This window comes from Microdochium trichocladiopsis, assembly GCF_020744255.1.
Source record: "Microdochium trichocladiopsis strain MPI-CAGE-CH-0230 chromosome Unknown B0I36scaffold_10, whole genome shotgun sequence".
In the NCBI taxonomy this organism is placed as follows: domain Eukaryota; kingdom Fungi; phylum Ascomycota; class Sordariomycetes; order Xylariales; family Microdochiaceae; genus Microdochium; species Microdochium trichocladiopsis.
This window is the reverse complement of record NW_025763553.1, coordinates 2,615,657-2,630,286: the sequence shown is the minus strand read 5'-3', so window position 1 is coordinate 2,630,286 and position 14,630 is coordinate 2,615,657. Positions and strand designations below refer to the sequence as shown.

Sequence of the window (14,630 nt, the reverse complement as noted above, 5' to 3'; positions counted from 1 at the left end):
TTAGCTGCTGCTACGTAGATGTTCAAGAGGCCACATGTGGGACCTTCTGGGCTGCGAAGGAGCATTTTAGCGCTCCCTAACTGCTTGAAATAGCTTCCGGACGGATGCCAAGCAAGCAATCTTCGGCTAGTTGCGTATCTTGCGCATGCTCTCAATACGTATAAGTAGCGTACCTAAGTCATGGTGAGGTGCTGTGGGAAATCACGCCCGGCTTGTGTGATGCCATGAACTTCTTGGCTCGCTCGCCGGCCACCGCGCAGGCAGCAAAGCAGGCAAGCCGATCCTGTGGACTCGCTGCTGGGAGTCATCGATCCCTGCATCGCTCAACAGCCACCATACTGCGTAGTACGCCCAGGCAGTCGGCTGTCCTCCTCCGCACCCGCCTCTCCAAAGCTTCCGCCCCCTCACAACCACACATCCAGGCCAGGCACCGCCACGCGCGATTCTGACAAGCACCAACCTTGCAACCCGCCCCGTCGAGCTAGCAGTCCCCTGCCGGCTAATGCGTCTTCGTGATTGCGTGGTCTCTGTCCCAGATCCCAGCTCATAAGCAACCGTGCGTGGGGCAACACCTACTCGAAACATGATTTCTTTGACGACCTGCAGCCAGCACCGATTGAATAATTTCTGCTGTTTTGGCCCTCTCGGCGGTTCTGTTCTCTCGTAGAGCGAGACAGCATCTCAATTGAGTTCAAAGCGTCAAAATCGTCTTGTGTTTCCCTTCAATCCTCCCAAGATGCAGTCGATGCAGCGCTCGATTGGGCGCATGATACAGAAGGATCCTGGCGACAATGCAAAAACAGCCGTGCTGCTCAAGGACTATGACGATGCTGAGCAGCTACTCACTAGGGTACGACTCACTCCTCGGTCTCTCGCCAACCACATATTAGCCTCACTAATGGTTCGATGCTTTTCAATCTTTAGCTTGTGGAGCAAGTAGGCTCGTGGCGAGCAGCATGGATTTCACTGGCACACGCCCAGCTGGGCATTGTGACAGAGCTTGAGAGCCTGTATGATCCTATCGTGGGTGCTGCCGACGAGACGGCGAAGCCGCACAACGCAACACCAGAGCTGCTGCTCGAGCGCACACTCCGGCTTAGGGAGGCGTACGACGAGCTGAAGACTGATTTGCTTGAGGAAATCGAGGTTGTGGACGACAAGGTCGTCAAGCCCGTGTCGGCGGCCAGGGACTACATATCGCCTGTGCGCAAGACCATCAAGAAACGGGAGAAGCTGCGCCTCGACTACGAGAATGTGCAGACAGACGTGACAAAACTACAACGCAAGCCATCTCGTACGCCAAAGGACGACAAGAGTCTCGCAAAAGCCGAGGCGGAGCTTGGGCCAAGGTCAGACGTCAGTATCCTGCGCAAAATGATTATTGCTCTCAGCGACCCGGCCATCGTGAGACTGACGTGAGCACCAGGCCTTCCACGAAGTCGACTCACTCCTCAAGGAAATCCTGCCGCCCATGATTGCTGCAGCTTTCAACATGCTTCCGCCTATGCTGGCGACTCTTGTTGTCATACAGAACAGGCTCCTGGGTTTATACTACACCACTCTTCACACCTACTGTGAGGACTTCCATTCCCCCCTCCCGCCTCCGGGCATGGAAAATGTGGAGATGTGGACGTCAGATCACGATCCCATCAAAACGCAGATCGAGGCCCTGGGCTGCGTTGTGGCGGGCAGGAGGGCTCGCATGACAGCAAGACCAGGCGGGACAGACTCGACAGCACTCACACCCACAAATAGGCGGCCAGTGGCGCCAGCCTACAATCCCTCTTCAGAAGACGACAACAACAGTGGGCGCAGAGCATCATCACTAGGCCTCATCCCGAGCAACAGCACCACACGGCCCAACCGCATCCCCTCAACGACGGCAATCAGCCCCAGGCCGGATATCACCAGCAAGCCAAGCTTTTCCGCGGGTATGGCCACTGACTTTACAACAGCCTCCCACCTGGGCCAGGCCGCTGCAGTGGGGACATCTCCTTCATCCGCATTGTCCTCAGCAGACACACTGTCCCCAGCCGCGGCCCGCACAAATTCATATGGAGGGGACTACTTCGGCCGCACCCCCTCAAGCCACTCCAGCACAAGCCACAACGGCAGCAGCAGCATCACCAGCCCGCTAAGCCCACCGTCATCATCAATAGCGACAGCAGCTGCTGCTGCTGCAAAGAAGAAACCGCCACCGCCGCCACCTGCGAAACCAAGGGCAGCGCCGCCGTCGCCGCCCCCAGCGGAATACGTGGTAGCTCTGTACGACTACGCCAGCCAGGGTTCCGGCGACCTGTCGTTCCAGGAGGGCGACCGGATCAAGATTGTCAAGAAGACAGCGACGGACCAGGACTGGTGGCAGGGCGAGATTGGGGGTGTCAGGGGCAACTTCCCGGCAAATTACTGTCGGCCAGGCTGAGGGAGAAATCACTACAAGGGATGACGCAATGCAGGAAGACAATGGAAAGAAATGATGAAATTGTTGGGGCAATGATAATGACACATGTACCTCAATTTTGGCAAAGGTCGTGCAAGCCACTGGAAACATACAGATGCAGGAATTCGGGCGCCAAACGATGCCAGCACGACCAGCATCTTCTGTCCCCCAAATGTGTGGTGCTTGCTTTTCTTCATGACAAGAGACCTTCTACCACGTTGTGCTTAGTACCCTACCAGGTACATTCAGCAAGCCCTCGTAGGTTGGCTTCGTATGGAATGACTCACCACTACGCGCGGTTACCGCAGAAGTCCAAGTTCGCATGCACATTGAGATTTAGCATGTGTCTGGAGTAACGAGCTTTCGAAGCTTTTGTCAGGGGCCACGATACCCATTGCCCGTGGCTGTAAATATGATGTTCTTCATAATCTAGCGGAAACAACGGCTTTGTAACGAGAGAAAAGACAATGCCCGCATGCCAGCGCTTCTCGCAAAAGAAGGAGGTGGCACGCGGAGTAGTCAACTATGGGGGATATCATACACCAAATTGACGCCAGTATGTGCTGTAGTAATGAAAGCAGAACGCTGGGCACTTTCGCGTGGCCGGCACTACGCATGTATGACCATGCGCACCCCACTTGAGTTGCCCCAATCTAATGAACCATTTTCGCCGTTCCCAAGGCTAGACAGACAAGTCGAGTTCCTGAAAAAAGCATAACGTAAATGCATAGCGAGTGGGCCAGCATAGCGAGTGGGCCACCTCCATCACTTCACTAGAATTCCATCTTCTAACACATCTTACTCAACAACCAGCCATGGAGACCCCTTCTAAAGATAACCAATTGAATCTCGCTCTTCAAGCTATGGACCGTGATCCTTCCCTTTCTATACGCCGCGCAGCTGCAATCTACAACGTCTCTCGAACAACGCTTACCCGCCGCTATAAGGGGACGCCTTCTCGACGCGATAGCCTACCAAATTCGATGAAATTAACAGAGCTAGAGGAGCAGACGATTGTCGACTATATTCTCGACTTGGATGCGCGAGCATATCCTCCTCGGCTAAGTGAGGTTGGAGAAATGGCGAATCGACTGCTCGATAAGCGGGCTGCGCCACGCGTCGGTCCACGATGGGCGTCAAACTTCGTTAAGCGACAACCACAGCTCCAGACGCGTTTCTTTCGCAAGTACGACTACAAGAGAGCCCAATGCGAGGATCCCGACGCGATAAACGCGTGGTTTCGGCTTGTGCGGAACGTAGTCGCGAAAAACGGCGTAGCGGACTCCGATATCTACAACTTCGACGAGACAGGCTTTCAGATGGGCGTTATCGCGACCGGGATGGTCGTTACAAACGCGCAAATACGGTCGAACGTTAAGATGAAGCAACCAGGTAATCGGGAATGGGTTACGGTAATCCAGGGCGTTAGCGCGACTGGATTCTACGTCCCGCCGTTCGTAGTATTTGCCGGCAAATATCACCTCTCGACCTGGTACCAAGATAACGCGATTCCTCGCGACTGGAGAATCGTAACATCCGCAAACGGCTGGACTACAAACGAAATTGGTCTAGATTGGATTCGACATTTCGATCAGCACACAAAGTCGCGAACAAAAGGCGGTTATCGCCTCCTCGTCCTCGACGGCCACGAAAGTCACCACTCGGTCGAATTCGAGCCCTACTGTAAGGACAACAACATTATTACGCTCTGTATGCCTCCTCACTCGTCTCATATACTCCAGCCTCTCGATGTTGGCTGTTTTGGTCCGCTGAAGAAAGCATACGGTCGGCAAATTGAGCTTAAGATGAAGGCGGGTACAACGCATATCAGCAAGGAGGACTTCCTCCCCTCGTTTTTAGCGGCATTCCAGCAGACAATGACGGAAAAAAACATCCAGGGAGGCTTCAGAGGGGCGGGACTTGTACCCTATGACCCTGAAGCCGTTTTATCCAAGCTCGATGTGAAGTTCAAGACGCCAACACCCTCGAGGACGCCTCGGACGTCACCGGAGCCATGGACTTCCCGAACGCCCACCACCGCTATGGAAGCCCGTTCACAGTCTAATTTCATCAAACGTCGGATCTCTCGTCAGCAGGGAAGCTCTCCAACGTCAATTATTGAAGCAGTTGAGCAGTTCACGAAGGGAGCAAAGGGGATCATGCACCGGTTCGCCCTAATGGAGGCAAGGATGAAGATGCTTGAAGACGAGAATGCAGTACTTAGTAAGCGCCGGAGAGCTAAGAAAACACGTCTCCGGAAAGGCCAGAGCATGACTCTAGGCGAGGGACAGGACCTTATAGCCCAGAGAGAGGTGAACACTCAAATAACACAGGAAACGCAAGAAAATCGAGGTCATGCAGGCGGCACTACGCCAACGCAGCGCCGCTGTGGTACCTGCGGGATGACTGGCCATAATGCGAGAACTTGCCAAATAGTTACTCTAGGGTCTGAACTCGAAGATAGCGATTAGTTTATATCAATTCAAGACGTTTTGGTTTTGCTGACGAGGTTTTGATTCTCGAGATGTGGTGGGGGTGGCCCACTCGCTATGCTGGCCCACTCGCTATGCATTTACGTTATATGATTCGTCATTCAGGCTTAATACAAAATCTGCTAACCTCGGTTCACAGGCCGTCCCCAAACCTTAGCGCCATCAACACGGTTAGGGTGTTTGTCAACCCTACGACTTCGAGGTGTGGAGTCGGGGCCAAGTATTTCCTACTCTAGAGCTCTCTGGAATGGCTTTGCAACATATATACTATAGATCCCATGTCCCCTTTCTCGATGGTAGGGTGTGAATGTGGTTACCGCCGCCCTATAAGCCTCTTTAACCCCGGTGTATACGCTACTCAGCAGTAGCGGTGCTGGACAATGTCGTGGACGCCGTTGTGGCAGTTGATCTTGTCGTTCTTGGTCTTGCAGTCGCGGATCTTTTTTCCGTTCGCATCGCAGAGGGCTGTCGGCGCACCTGTCCCGCCAATGCAGGAGCAGAATTGGACGCGCTCGGAGCTGCCTGGAGCCGTGAACTTGATGCCGCAGGGGCTGTAGACGAGGTGGGCAATGGCACGGGTATTCGGACATGCGGTTTTGCCGTGCTCCCAGACTACCCAGTCGTTGATCTGTGTGTCGGCCTGGATCTGCTGGCCGAGACCAACAGACGGAATGGCACGAGCTTCGAGGGAGAAAGCATCTTCGGCCGCTGGGGCCGCGAGGACAGAGGAGGAAATGAATGCGAGAACGGTAACAGCCTTCATTGTCGTATTTGATTGAGAAGCAGGTTCTGGCCTGACGTAGCGGAGCAGTGATGTGGTAGGAAGTTTGAGAATGCTTACAAGGACGATGATCAGGAGCTGATTTCCGTGACTGACTTTGGCGGAAGAGTTCACTCATATACTTCCGTTTGCGGGTTCCAGCCGCTTATTGTCCTCGTGCTTCTGATCATCCTGTCCGCATGGGTCTATGAAATGGCTTTCGCTCAGTACAACCGCCGAGTCACCTCTACCATCCTGTAATCTTGAGGCGCCATCATCTGTGCGGTTCCATCGCAGAAAGTGGAGAAAAAAGGGCGGGGCCTGGGGCCCAGATCTTGGTGCCTGCGCGGAATGCATCTTGTTCTGTACAAGTGCTGACGAGATTCTGCCAGGGATTCAATGCCGAGGAGCCTTTCGTTGTGATGCGCCCGGAGACAACCGTCTCCGGAGACTTCTGGCAGCCGCACGCGGGCGGCATGCCTCCACAAAAGAACACGAATGACAGCACATCAATTACGCATAAGTCCAAACTGAATTGCGATCAAATCGAACCCAATCCGCAGTCATCATTTTTGCTAAATGATCTAGACAGAATAGCTTTGGAGTCAGTATTATGCAGTAGCTTTCCGTGGCTCCATAACCTCTGCAAGATCGACGACGCCTATCTCTTCTGTGTTGTTTGTGTTTCAGGGGCCAGAAATGAGAACGAGGTTTACGTCACAGTCAACGTCGAAAATGTCACTATCACGGGGAGCTATCTCACTTGGCTGCACTTACATTGAGTGCACATGGGAGGAGAGAGTTTGCAGGGAGAGAAACAAGCTCAGCAAGAATGTTCTTGACTGGTTGCCTAGAATTTGAGGAATAGAATCTTGACCCCGACATACGTTCTGGTAAAACGGGAATGTGTACATCCAGAGAGACCATATCGCACGGACGTACTCGACCCTATACACATTGTGGAGGAGCTCGGCCCACAATTGCCGACTTTTTGAGAAGCCAACGATCCCTAGCCAAACACGAACCCACCACGGATAAGTTCCGTAAGTCCTGGTGCCTCCAGAATGTCAGCCAGGTCAAACCTACTACTGGTGTGATTCAGACATATGCAGCCAAATGTTATTTAAGTAATAGTTCTAGCTTGTCGTGGGCGGGAGTAGGGGACTCCGCTTGGCTAATATTAGAATATACGCCACTTAAGCTCTAATCAGCCGAGCGACAAGGCGAAGAGAGGCCCAAGGCATCACTAGTTGTCGTTATTAGTCTTAAGTATATAAACGAAAGCCGCAGAGCATTCTCGTTGTGATGTAGAATGGCAGTCCTGACGGAAGACGTCACCAGGCGAAGAGAAATAATTTTAGCGACACAAAAAAGACGACGAACGGCACGATGGCGGAAACACTGGAGCCTTCGAACATCCACTCCTTTTGAATGACCGGCCACAAGGACACCCGTATGGCCGCTTGTCCGAGTGACTGAATTTCTTATGTGCGTTGTGCTTCTCGGAGCTTGAAACGTCGGGAACAGTCGGGGCAGCACGGATTGATCGTCATGCGAGCAGCTAAAATGCACCTGAAGCAAAATCTGTGGTCCGCCTGTACTTGCGTAAAGACTCATGCATCAGAAGTACTGATGGTGTGGTTCTGCTTTGTACTATAGCCCCACGGCGCTTGAGGACATACCATCGACCCAAACCTTAAATGCGCCGTCAACTACAACAACTGTACAGGGAATCCAGAATGGATCAATGACTTTTCCTGGAATTTGTACGTATGCTATTCTGTGATAAACAGCATCGGCATTGGGACCCACTCCGAGCAAGAGAAAAAGTTCGCTCGGCCTCGGAACTTGAAAGGCAGCCTTGACAACGAGATCGAGTTCAAACATGATCCAATGTCGACTCCACCTTCATATAATCAGAATTACGCCTTCTGCACAACAATCAATTCATTCTTGTCGCAAGCAGACAAGACAAAGTTTCCAGAGATAATAAGTCACGGCAGGTCCACACAGGCAGAAGACTAAATCCTGCTGCAACGCGGTGCCTAAGAGTCCTTAGGGCACATCCTACCCGTGCCACCGATCAGATTAGGGAGCAGGCCGATCGAGGTATCATGATTTCATGCAAGGCTTGCAATGACAGCGGAGACTCCACAAATGCCACATGCCTGGGCGCCGAGCCTTCTACGGACACCGCCGCCACTGCAGCTCCGGCACAATGCGCTCTGTCTCTGATTCTTCAAATTGCGGCACCTGATGTCAACTTTCACAGTCTCACCGACCAGGCTCAGTGAATTGGCGGACTGTAGGCAAAAGCTCTTTGTGCATAGACCCTCTCAGTGTCGCCAAGGAGTCTGCTCACAAGCTCGCAGCTACGTTTCATATGCGGTAGCCCTTCAAAAGAGGCAGTCTCCATGTATGATTTTCCAAATCGATGGACTGCCGTGCTACATCAACTGACCACCTTTACAGGCGCATAAATTGGTGCACAGTAACAAGGGGCCTCATGCGCCCCTGACAACAGATATTACCGCAGAAGGCTTGGTAATTTGCCATCTCAGATCGGACGCTGGCCCAACGACGGGCGGGTGTGCAGCTGGCCCCGCGACGGCAATCAAGGGGCGCTGTTTCGTCGACTCCCCCGTGCCTGAAGCGACGTGTTACCAGCATTTCATTTGCATGTCTCACCTCGAAACCGCCAAACTACCGTCGTGACTGCTCAGCGGGGAGCATTTCTAGTGAGACGGCTTCTGGCATTGGTCCTGATACAGCAGACGTGGTTGGCATCTCTGCCATCTTTGCGCCTGATCGGATAGCGGTGGTTACATTTCGGCAAGACTTCGAGTAGCTTCGCCTGCTCGCCCGCGCTGACTTGTCTGTCTTGCAAGTCTGTATTGAAGATGAGGGCCCGCAAGTAGTCGGACACGAATGCAAATCGCCTCTCGTCAATCTCGGCCCGGAGTATTTCCTTGCACCTCTCGAATGTTTCGTTCTTGCGCCTTGCCTCCGGGGACAAAGGCGGCTCCGGCGCACGGCTCGGCTGGCACGTTGTAGGCTCTGTATCGACGCTAGGACGTTGTTGATCTCGGAGAAGATGCTCTGCGGGTCGACAAAGATGCAATGGCTTGGCCCGGAGGGCCTCTGGTCCGTCTCCTGAGCCCTGGCGTTCAGAAGATCCAGCTGCCGCTGGATGTCAGCAAGCTGATCCTCACGCCGTCGCAGCCTTTCACGGTCAGCATCGCGACTCGTTCTTCCAGACTACTCGCCCCGCCCACCCGCTGCTGTTTGTCTGTGCTGCAGCCCGAGCAGGTCAGCTCGCAGCTGTCTGATGATGCCTTTCTGCTCCCTGTAACCCGCCTCGAGCCTCTCGATTGTGACCTTGCGAGTCACCTCCCGCTTGGGGGCTGGATTCTCCTCCAACTGTCTCGCCTCGTTCCTGCACGGCTGATCAACAATATGTTGACTGATGAGGGCTGAGTAGGAACTCTCCATCTCTCGTATCTGGCGCTGCAGTAGTTCGACTTGTACCGCGAGTGAACCTCGGCGTTCCACTGCGCCTCGCAGCACCGCCGTGTGACGCAGCGGTCTGCCTCTTTGACAATGTCCCGGATCGTATCAAACTCGCGGGCTGCCTTTTTCAGGTCGTGCCCGAGGTCGCCAAACACCCGCGCGGGGATGTAGAAGTCGTCGCCCAGCACGGAGCGAAGGTCCTCTTCGATTGCTCGCGGCACCACGGGCCGGTCGCTCTGGCTGATCTCCTCGAGGTCGCGCCTCAAGACAGTATCTACATCGAGGACGTCCGCCCTGGACGCCTCGCTCCAGGACATGGCGACGCAAGGCTTGTCGAGGAGGCTCATGTCGGAGATTTTCTTGACGGGGCTGCGAAGGCGGCTGCGGCCGGTGGTGGTCGACCTCGACATGCGCGTGTCTGTGGTCCGGTCTGAGTCTTTAGACGGGGTGGATGGCTCCCAGGACGGTACGCGGGATGAAAGCGACGAAGAGGCTGTCCCATGCAGCTGGGCGGACGTCTCCAACGTCTACGATGAAACCGCCCCGGCTCCGTGCTGAGAACGTAGGCGAGTGCCCGGCCTTGTGCCTTCGAAGATGATAGTCCCGGACAGCTCGGCGACTGTGATGCCAATGCCAACGGGTGGTGGTGGTTATGGGTGTCGGGCATATCGGGCGGAGGAACGGACCATATGTGTGTCTAAGAGGGGAGTTCGGGAAGGTACATATAGCTTGTTCTCATCAGCATTCATGGAAGCTGCCCAACGAGAATTTTTGCCCTGCATCTTGAGCAGCTCTTCGGCTTCTAGGTCATCCCCACATCTGATTCACGACTCTGAAGGAGCATTGCGGTGCTAAGCGCGTGCGACTACGACGATGATGCGTCCTGACTTGTACAAAGGACGCGGGTAATAGCAAGCACTTCAGCAATGGGCAACAGGCAACGATCATGTAAGACCACCACCAGCTGTCATCATAGCAATCCGATGCACATGGGGTCAAAGTGATCACTGCTCATCAGATCAGTCGATTTGCAATATAGACTTCCGCCATACATGTTTTGAATTTGGGATGATTTTTAAGTGATTCCTGCACATTTGTCGCGACTACCAACCGGTTGCTTTGTCTGCGTTTGCGAGAGACTTGTCAAAGCGGCGAACAGCATGATCTCCCATTCAAAGACGGTATTCCGGCTACCACCATGATGAAGCTGGAGCCAAGCCCGAAGCGCAGCACGCCGAAACAGCTTGCCGAGCTACGGCTCATCATAGACAGTGTCGCTTTCCCTTTATATAAACAAGTTCTCGTCTCTCCATACAAGCCAGTATTCCTCCCCCTGACATGACACCACGACGCGGACCTAGGCCTGAATATACGCCAATTCCTGCCCATCGACTTCCCTTCTTGTTGCTGTTCTCGAATCTAGATCTTGCTCGATCACGACCTAGTACTGAGTATCTCGTCTCGGGCGAGTAAAGTGCTCGGCCTAAGATCGGGGTCCAGGAACATGACGTTGTCGGAATACCTGTATAAGTTGGCGTTCCGGATCTCTCTTGCGTCGTGTCCATGGGAACACAATGAAGGGGCCGACAACCTCTGGCCATTTTGTGCATCTGCTTTGATCCTTCGCGTGCTCGACACAATCAATCAGCCAGGTGCTTGGCTGTTCCGACCAAGCACGCTATGCTGATACCACTCTCGAAACGGCCCATCTGCCCAGCGCGTGAGATGCCTTAACGCGTTGACTAGTTGGTAGACGGTCAGGATCGAGCGGGTGCTCCCGATGTGCAGGTCTCCCAGGAGAACAAGCTTGGGTTCCTTGCGTGCCCCAAGCTGTGCAGATTCGTTCTCGTCGTCGTCGTCGGTCCGCGGTGACGGCGCCTCTTCCCAAGCAAGCAGCAGATACCATTCGTGACCCTTGATACGCAACAGCGGCAGCGGCGGCACGTCGGTCAGATTCGCATTGCCAAAGATGCGCAGCCGGTTCAACCAGGCCTTGGTCCAGATCACCAGCTGGTTCTCGCCCGTTTCTGGTGCCGTTTCAGTCTTGGTTTCGGCGACGATGGCGATCGGACGCTGGCGTAATGGCGTATACATGGTCTGATTGAGTGAACAGAGGGCCTCACTTTGCGTCGCGAGCAAATCGGTGACGGCGTCGCGATCGACGTCGATGGCGATACAAAAGTCGACGAGCCGGCCGCCCACGGCGTGTCCGGTGTAGATGTTGCGCGGAAGTAGGGCCGGGATGATGCCGGCGGTTGTTGCGATGAAAGGCGTGACTTGGGGACACTGGGATGACTCGACGGCATGGTGCAGGAGCGGGCTGTGCACGAGCGCGTTCCATGCGGCCTCGGACTGGGCCTCTTCTCTGCAGCTGGCCGCGGAAGCTAGGATCCGATGCAGCTGACGAAACTCGTCGATCGCGAGCTCGTCTGAAAGACAGTACTTGTCTTTGTTCACCTGGTGCTGGTGAAAGCTGTGCATGGGGTTGCCCCCCTCTCTGGCTGCAGCATTCGCAATAATGGCGGGGACGACCTTAACCCCAGCCGCGACCTTATCGAGATCTGCCAACAGCGCGTCGACGCTTGCGTGGCGTGGCGCGCTGTGCTTGTAGAAGTCGCGCACCTCGATGTTGACGGAGCGCAGGTCGGCCGTGCTCTTAGCAGGACTCCTTGACCGTTTGCTTGGTCTTGATGCCGACGAGGAGCTCGGTGTGGCAGCCCCAGCCCCAGCAGCAGGATAATCCGTTTGTTGCAGACTGAGGGCCGTCGCCCATAACGATGGGGGTAGCTGTGTCGGAGCTGGAACTGGGGCTGCGGATGATACTTTGCCACGAGGTGTTGGCTCCTCCTCATCCTCGCCACTGCCGAGTGATTCGACTGCAGATCTCTTGCGCGGGGTCCTTGCTTCGTCCCCCGCCATTGAAGAGGTCGGACTCGGTAATGTGCTCTTCACATCGACCTTCCCGTCCACTCGCAGTGTTCCGTTGCCTTTGCGTCGCTTCGCGCTTCGGGTGTCGCTGTTGGTACTGTCGTCGCAGGAATCCAGGCTGTCGCTACTTTCTCTCGGTCTTGTTCTTGTGGTCTCGGAGATCCAGGCCGCGATTGCGAATCCCGACATGACGAAGATTGAAGGTTTGTGGTTGCGATTGTGGTGTAGTTATCGACTCATGTGTGAGCAGCTGTGGAAATTGGAGTCGTTGAAATGGTTGCCATGCCAACAGTGGCAACGGCAGCTTTGACCACACCAATTGGCTGGCGTGGCCGGGCTTGTGCGCTGCCCAACCCCGCCATCTCGGCCCAAAGCGGGCTGCGACCAACTTTATTACGGCGTCCGCTGCTCTGTGCTTCTTAATTCCGTAGCCTTCAACGGGCACGAGTAAATCACACGATCATTAGACAAGCGCACCCGTGACCTGGCCACTTCACAGGATTATGCCACCGTCCCCAGCAGTCGTACCGCAACATGAATTGACCAAGCCGATGCTGCTCGCCCAGTAACTCCAATCCTGCACCTCAGGTTGCATTCCAACATAGGTTAGCCCGAGACAGAACTAGATGAATTGGGGCATATCTCTGTGAGCCACTGCCGGCCTCGTTGTCAATTTTGTCACTCAACATTGGGCATTGGGAGTCCTCTGCTCAGTGATGCAACGCGCAGTCAGGAGCAAGACAGAACACACTCATCGGCAGCCTGCCGGCACACCATTTCATCTGTTAGCTCGTAGTGCCGAGGGTAATTCTTCCGTCACTCGCCGATCTGACATCGTTAGGGCCGATGCGTTGCACTGAGGTCAAAGATCCCCCCTCACGCACTGCTACCGACCACCCATGCATACACTTCGCGAGTCGATTGCATGCAGCCGAGCGATCAATGCACAACTTGGGGAGCTGGCTTGAATGGGAACTGTTCGGTTTTGGGAAGTACAGAATTATCGGCTCGTGCTCGGGTAAGACCGGTGGGCCACAAGTCCCAGCTCCGTCAGCATGAACCACTTCTGTGATTTATCTTAGAACCATGTAGACAGGTTCTATTCATGAACATAGCATGGTATGATAACGTGGACAATGGTTCAAAGCGTGACGGGGACCAACCTTACCACCCTTTCATAGGAATTCCACAAGCTCTTTGTAATGGTCACGACAATACTTTCGCTGATCAACCCGGTTCGAGGAAAACCCACAACACATAGTCTCGACAGGCACGCTCATGATGATTTATGGAATCCTGAACAGCTTCAAAAAAAAGTTCCTCGACTCATTCGCCCTCATAGCCTCCCTTTCACGTGTAGGTGAAAAACTTCCCTCGGCCATCTATCTTAGGCAAGGCCACCTGCCCTTCGGCTTGGAAGCAATCAAGGCGTCGACCGTAGGCAGACAGTATTTAGGGGAAATCCACAGCTGAGAGTGGACCGAAATTCGCGGGGACAAGGGCCATGATCGCGGTCCTGGTTCCTACAGATTTCCTGTTGATATTCACTACGGGTTCGGACTGGACCTTGCCTTTCTCTTTTCCGAGTCCGAGGCGTCGCACGTGCTGTCTATGGCGAAGGTCAGTGTCCTCTCCGCGTTCGTGATCGTACAATACCGCTGCAACTTGACCCCAAGCTGACGATGCATATTTTCCCTAGCTCCATAAGCTAATGACCGCAACTCGAAACTCTGGCCCTGACCCTGCCCCTGGCTTTCCGAACCATTTCCCCTTGGAGATTCGCCAAACCATCTACAACTTCGCGCTGCCTCGAGTGGAATGGACAATGGTAGACGACGAATATTTCGAACACAATGACTTCCCTCACGGTATAGGGGACCCCAGCGGCTTCTACTACCCATTGAGAAAAGCGTCATCGGTTCTTCGGGTCAACAAGCAGATACGCAGAGAAGCGCTGCCCTTCGCCTATCGCCGCACCACATTTTGCCTACATAACCTCGAAAGCGCTATCAAGCGCTATCAAGTTCCTCATTACAGCTAGTCAAATCGGACGCGAGAACATCGAAGCGCTGCACTTAGTTTGGGAAAGCATTTTGGAGCCTACCAATAATTGGGTTATATCTTCAGACCAGGGGCTCGAACAGCTTCCCAGGAGGCTTCCCTCCCGCAGCACGTCGACTTGTATCCAGTTGTTGAAACAGTGCAAACGACTGCGGCACTTGTCTCTTCAATTTGACAGTGACCTGATACAGGAGATAGGATTCAATGCCTTCAAGGATGATGCAGGCATCCAGTGCCTTTGCACTTTGCAAGGGTTGAAGAGGGTGGAAATCCAAGAATTCGGAACAACCCCCTTGGAGCACTCCAGTCATGCCAAGTGGCTCAAAGAGCAGATGGAGGGCGCGCGAGAAGAGATGGAGCAGCACAATGAGGACACAAACGGGTCCAATATTTCGATTTGATATCTCAGAGAACGCAGAAGCCAAAATATCCTCGCCGA

At 54.1% G+C, this 14,630-nt stretch overlaps 5 protein-coding genes across 5 annotated transcripts; 2 read left to right on the top strand and 3 right to left on the bottom strand.

Annotated features, from left to right (window-relative positions):
• The first annotated feature begins 645 nt into the window (after positions 1 to 645).
• On the top strand, positions 646 to 2,749 carry B0I36DRAFT_297285 (uncharacterized protein). Its single transcript, XM_046151919.1, has 4 exons — positions 646 to 850; positions 925 to 1,356; positions 1,427 to 2,203; positions 2,240 to 2,749. Exons 1-4 carry the CDS (start codon positions 737 to 739, stop codon positions 2,420 to 2,422), a joined length of 1,506 nt encoding a protein of 501 aa, XP_046007749.1. The 5' UTR covers positions 646 to 736; the 3' UTR covers positions 2,423 to 2,749.
• A 2,458-nt stretch (positions 2,750 to 5,207) lies between these two features.
• B0I36DRAFT_388219 (uncharacterized protein) lies at positions 5,208 to 5,695 on the bottom strand (the record flags this gene model as incomplete). Its single annotated transcript, XM_046161231.1, has 1 exon — positions 5,208 to 5,695. One exon carries the CDS (start codon positions 5,693 to 5,695, stop codon positions 5,291 to 5,293), a length of 405 nt encoding a protein of 134 aa, XP_046007748.1. The 3' UTR covers positions 5,208 to 5,290.
• A 3,383-nt stretch (positions 5,696 to 9,078) lies between these two features.
• Positions 9,079 to 9,692, bottom strand: B0I36DRAFT_394115 (uncharacterized protein; the record flags this gene model as incomplete). Its single annotated transcript, XM_046161488.1, has 1 exon — positions 9,079 to 9,692. Exon 1 carries the CDS (start codon positions 9,610 to 9,612, stop codon positions 9,079 to 9,081), a length of 534 nt encoding a protein of 177 aa, XP_046007747.1. The 5' UTR covers positions 9,613 to 9,692.
• A 1,098-nt stretch (positions 9,693 to 10,790) lies between these two features.
• On the bottom strand, positions 10,791 to 12,412 carry B0I36DRAFT_334679 (uncharacterized protein). Its single transcript, XM_046155377.1, has one exon. It carries the CDS (start codon positions 12,317 to 12,319, stop codon positions 10,847 to 10,849), a length of 1,473 nt encoding a protein of 490 aa, XP_046007746.1. The 5' UTR covers positions 12,320 to 12,412; the 3' UTR covers positions 10,791 to 10,846.
• Positions 12,413 to 13,841: 1,429 nt separating this feature from the next.
• On the top strand, positions 13,842 to 14,171 carry B0I36DRAFT_354188 (uncharacterized protein; the record flags this gene model as incomplete). The annotated part of the gene is made up of 1 exon (XM_046157277.1): positions 13,842 to 14,171. The coding sequence occupies one exon, from the start codon at positions 13,842 to 13,844 to the stop codon at positions 14,169 to 14,171; it is 330 nt and encodes a 109-aa protein (XP_046007745.1).
• Between the last annotated feature and the right edge of the window lie 459 nt (positions 14,172 to 14,630).